Genomic DNA, 5,534 nt, shown 5'->3' with positions numbered 1-5,534 from the left:
TGTCACTATGTCACCTACAGCAAATTTACTTGTATATATTTGTATACAGTTCTAAATAACAATAAATAAATTATTAAATAAAAATAAATAAAATAATATAAATATCATGTAATTGATTATTTTGGATTTATGAGGTTCACAGCTTAAGTCATAATATGTGGATAATTCAATTATTTCAATTTTGTTGATTTTTTAATATTTATCTCCTCTTAACGGACACCTCTGTGTAATAAAAAAAAAATGCTCTTTCCCTCCTTTATATAGAGATTTTGATTTATCTATGTTTGCATTTGATTTAAAATTATTTTAAATTAATTATATAGTCTAATTTTAATTACTTCTTTTCAAGTTATCAAATGAAAAATGTGTTAAAATTTTGGAAGGACATTCAAGATATGTTACTTCTGCTGCATTTTCTTCTGATGGATCACTTTTGGTTACTGGTAAGTATTTTTTTTTTAATCCTAATTTTATTCTCTTATGGTCTAAATTAATTTTTTTTAAATATATTATACGTTTGAAAATAGGTTTAGCTCTTTGTGGTTTAAGAATGTAAATCAATTCTGTAATATTGATATTTGAGTATGAAATTCATAATTGGCCATTTTTTATTTCCCGTGGTATACTACTAAATTAGAGGAGCACAGTGCTGATCAGGCTTTCACATCAGGTTGTGAACTGGGGACATCTAAAAATATTTGTCTTGTAATAATTTATATTTCGTCTTCAGCTGTCCTTTTTTGTTTTAAGCCGTCATCAATAACTATACTACTTAATCTGTCAATTTGACCTGTTTCCAATGTTTTATGAACTGGTAATCACTAAAAAAAAATATTATCTTAGATCCATCTCTGTCACATATTTTGGAACTAAAATATGTACGCTCAGAGCTGAAAATGCTGTACATATCTTCATAAATTGTGGAAAATTATCCTACTCCTTTGTATGATATAGGGCCCTGATTAGTTCTCTTTTTGCACTGGCATGAATGATAATTTGTTGTTAATCAGTTATGAATTATGACAATTTTATTGTTTTATAATGCATGTAACCAGTAATATTATAACTCTAGTTAAATTGTTTATAAATGTTTTATGATTCTAATTTCTATTATTAAAATAAGTTCCATTGGTTTGTGCTATTATATAAGTAAACATTTATTGACACATTTATCTATTTTAGTTTAAATTGCTAAAAGATTTTTTAAGGTTGGTTTTTATTTAAATTATTTTTTAGGTTCTAATGATAGATTGGTTTTTGTATGGGATTTAACTGGTCAGTTTGGAATCAATTCAGAAATGCCCACAATGAATTTATCTCCTACATTTTTTACAGTAATTATATTTATAATGTTTTAATTATACAGATTTTGATTCGAAATATTAAATTATTTCTTTGTGTCGTTTGCTAATTTTTTTTTCAACCAAACTAGAATGAAGAGATTGATAGTGAGAAGGATGACAAGATGGATGGCGTACAGTTAGTTGAAAAACTTGTCGCACACTCGAGTGCTGTTAATAGTTGCCATTTTGGACCTTCACTATTCATTTCGGGTGGCAGGTAAGGCAGATTGACCTTTAATGTTTCACAAAATAGGCTTTTATTATAACATTATGTATATATTATTATGATATTTGGTAATTCGGTAGCTATTATTAAGTTTAATTTAATAATAAGTTACGGCATTTTGCCTCTATCTATGTTATTAAAGATATAAAAGGATTTGTTTATGAAAGCCATTAATCAGTGTAATAGATGGCTGTATGATAGATCCTAACAAGTTTGGATTTTTTACAGCTTCTTTCTTCCTTAAAATAATAATAATTAATTTTAAACTTGGATTTAAATAAGATATTGTTTTAAATTTGTACCTGATATGTTTATTTATTACAATAGCTGGGGAAAAACTCCTAATATAATAACAAGGTACACATTTGATGCAAACAAATTAAAGTAATAATAAGAAAATAATAAAAAAAGCTATCAGTTTAAAACATAAATAAAAAATAATTTAATGTAAAACAAAATTCTATTGATGCATAAATTAAATTAAATAACTAATTTAATTTAAAGCATAAACACAATTTAAACATACATAAAAATAATTTAAAACATACATGAAAGTAATTAAAAACTTACACAAAATTTCGATAACTCAAGAAACATACTAAACTTTTAAAATGCTTGATGACATAATTTAAAATATTTGTACTACAGTAAACTTAATTGCACAGTAATTAAAATTCAATTAATAATTTTTATATATATTTTTTGAAAGTATATAATGAATCAAAAAACATATTAGAATCAACATCCTTTAAATTCTATTAAATGGAAGATAGTAGCTATAATTATTTTGAGCAAAAGACCTGGATTATGAAATTCACGAGTTTTAAAAGTTCTCAACAGTTAATTTGAAAATTTAACAATTCCTGTTGGCATATCAGGTTTCTCTTTGCTCTATCAGCTGATAAATTAAAAGTCAGTTTTACTTTGCCTAGACATTGACTTCCTGCAAAATTATTACTTTACTATATTTTGTTCATCATGTCAGGTAAAACAATATATTTCTATGTTCACAGTGATAGGAAAATATCAATTTGGAAATGGTTTGAGCGAACATTCACTCTATCGAAGTTAATTAATGATGCACATAGATTTACTATTCATCAAGTAGAACTTAGTCCAAGTGAAAAAACTTTAGTTTCTGCTTCTCTGGATGGAACTGCTATAATTTGGGATTCTCATGTAAGTAATTACCTAATTTGAAAGAAATCATTATTCTTATATTTTATAATTACTTTATTAATATTGAAATTGAATGTGTCGTTTTGTTTTGTATACAATTTTTTATCTGATATGATAGTCATGTTTCCTTTTTCAGCTCTAGTAACAATAATGCGGTCATTAGATTTGTCAAATTATCTGGTGTGGGATAAGTGTTTGAAAAATAAGGGGGAAAGAAGGAAGGATTGGGATGGGGGATGTTGCAGGTGGTTGGATATCATATTGCTAATATGGATGGTTGTTTGTCCTCCTCAAAGATGTCAATCAGGTTGTCTCTATATATATTTTCAATTTTATATCTGAGTTTGAGATAAGGGTGACAAAATTGGGGCCAAGACTAAGAATGTTAACAACGTTGGGAGGTATGGTGGTGGAAGAGATCCAGTTTTCTAGGCCTTAGGGTGAATTTATTCATTCATTCTATTTATGGTCCTAATACCAGCATGTTCTTATTTCATATCATTTTCACCTATTTCAATACCACTTCATTGATTTTACCAAACTTTATCAATTTAAGTTGTTTCCAATCTGTTTCAAAACTTTCAAATATTTTAATAATTGAACCATAGTTATTGTAAATTGTGGGTACTGTGCTTGACTTAATGCTGTATTTATTTGACACATGTTTATTTTTCATCCCTTTCTACATATTTTATTAAATCAAACTTTTCTTCCTCATTTTTGGCGGAGCAGTGCCAAAGAAATAGTCCATTTCCTTTAAAGTAGTACTCAAGTGCCAACAGTCACCACCGGGGGCCATACCACTGAGAATCTACCTGTCTGAAATAAGATGGCTTTACTCAGTCCTAATTACTAAATATGCAGTGCAGGGTGTGACAATGAGATGAAATACTAGAGTCCTATGAACATAATGATTATATAACTAATTGTTCAGAGATTTTCTCTGCTGCTGTTAAAGATTGTTTCGACAAAAAAGAAATGTTTATCATTGACATGGACAGGAAGAGCTGGAATCTCCTGAAGAATGATTAGGTTTAGTTCTAATGGATGAAGAGAGTCCCACAATCATCTCTCCTACCATTTTGACCCAATTTTAATCTTATATTTATAAATAATACTAATACAATTTGTTTAATTAGTATTTTTTTAATTTTAATTTTCCAGAGCGGAGAGGTTGAAAAATCAGGTTTTCATATCAGTGGTTCCGGAATCCGTTGCGCTCGGTTTTCACCAGATGGAGAACTGTTAGCAGTCGGAGGTGATGATGATAAATTATCTCTTTATTCTGTTCCTTCTTTTGAAGAAATTGGGTAATGCTCTTTTATTGCAAAGTTTATTAGCAATGTGTACTTTGAAAAACAAAATGTTTAATTCAACTGGCTTTTAACTTATTTAGGTCTACTACTTGCGATGACAGCGGTGTTGTTTGCTTGGCATTCAGCCCAAATTCTGATATTCTGATAGCAGGTACAAGTGATGGCCATGTACACTGCTTTTCAACCAAGCCGTTTTGTACTTCTCTGTTTTTCCTGCTTGAAAATGCCCATGATCTTGGTGTTTCTACCCTTGATTTTGCTGCAATATCTCACATGCTTAATATAGGTTGGTGAAACTTAAAAATTTGAACTTTAAAATATCATGAACATTTTTTGTAAATTCAGTCAAGGAAAAAAAAAGTTATTGAGATAAAATGAAGTTTATTTGCTGAATACTTTCTGCATTACTATTAACATTAATCCTTTGCGGGGGGGGGGGGGGGCAACTATTAAACATCTGAAAATATCTTATTTATATTTATCATAACAAATTTTTAATGCAAATAATAAGGTGATACAACAAAAGTCTCTGTTCCCATTTGGAGAAGGGTAGTAACCAGCAAAAGTCAGAGAATTTTTTAATTTTGAAAAGTCAGGAAATCAGAAAAACCAGGAAAACTGCATTAGAAAATTCAAAAATTACAAACAATAAAAAACTGTTTTTAAATTAATAGAAAAAAGAAAGAATCTTCCAAGCGTATAACAGAATAGCTTCTTCACCATTTCCGGTGGATGCATAATTGCCATTATTTCAATATTTTTATAATATAAATATAAAAATTAATAAATAATTTGTGGTAACTAATATCACAATGTTAGGCTGTAAAATTGTTTTTATTCCCAGGTGAAACTGGAAAAGACAAATATGAAGTGGTTTCTGGCGGTATGGACTGCCTTGTTAAAGTTTGGAATATGAAATTGGCTGAAAGATCTATGATGCCAGTGTGGTCTCTTTCAGGTATATATTTAACTTGATATTTCATATATGTATATTTGTGCATAATACATTCATATTCATTTATAAATAAAAAAATTCTGATATCAAAATAATACTGATCTTTTTTTTTTTTTATTATAATTCATTAAGAATACTAAAATAAAAATTGAGATCGAGGAAATTAAAAATTGACAAAATGTTGAGAAGTTGCTAGTAATCAATTAAAATTGACTAAGATAACAAAATTTCAAATATAATTACAAAATCAGTCATTCAATTACTCTGAAAGAATACTATACTCAATTGATTCACTAGAACTCAGTCAATTATATAGTCAGGAGAAGTATAAATAGATAATATTTTCTTTTATTGAGGACTACTACTTGCCTCTAAGTTCTTTGATTTTTAATTTAATTTAGTTTAAAAGAGAGTAATAATAATTAGTTTTATTACTTTATGCACAGAAAATGAGAACGGCTGATGAATAAGTATTCATGGGCTTTAAGGAAAGGAGTAAGTATTGTGTGAATATA

The 5,534-nt window shown here is 28.1% G+C and overlaps 1 protein-coding gene across 3 annotated transcripts in view; it reads left to right on the top strand.

Moving 5' to 3' along the window:
- LOC106680565 (WD repeat, SAM and U-box domain-containing protein 1) overlaps positions 1-5,534 on the top strand; it is a 22,655-nt gene that overhangs the window by 5,378 nt on the left and 11,743 nt on the right. For 2 of the 3 annotated variants that reach the window (XM_014420355.3, XM_014420372.2), the window contains 7 exons: positions 350-443; positions 1,237-1,334; positions 1,433-1,560; positions 2,583-2,748; positions 3,913-4,058; positions 4,145-4,350; positions 4,909-5,022. In XM_014420355.3, the coding sequence (XP_014275841.1) occupies positions 350-443; positions 1,237-1,334; positions 1,433-1,560; positions 2,583-2,748; positions 3,913-4,058; positions 4,145-4,350; positions 4,909-5,022 (952 nt within the window). The remainder of the gene's footprint in view (positions 1-349; positions 444-1,236; positions 1,335-1,432; positions 1,561-2,582; positions 2,749-3,912; positions 4,059-4,144; positions 4,351-4,908; positions 5,023-5,534) is intronic. The other variant, XM_014420364.3, reaches the window with a different exon arrangement.

Source organism: Halyomorpha halys, unplaced genomic scaffold (assembly GCF_000696795.3).
Source record: "Halyomorpha halys isolate HHAL.00 unplaced genomic scaffold, Hhal_1.1 Scaffold18.1, whole genome shotgun sequence".
Taxonomy (NCBI): Eukaryota; Metazoa; Arthropoda; class Insecta; order Hemiptera; family Pentatomidae; genus Halyomorpha; species Halyomorpha halys.
Note: the sequence above shows the minus strand (reverse complement) of the source record. Positions and strands in the feature narration are given on the sequence as shown.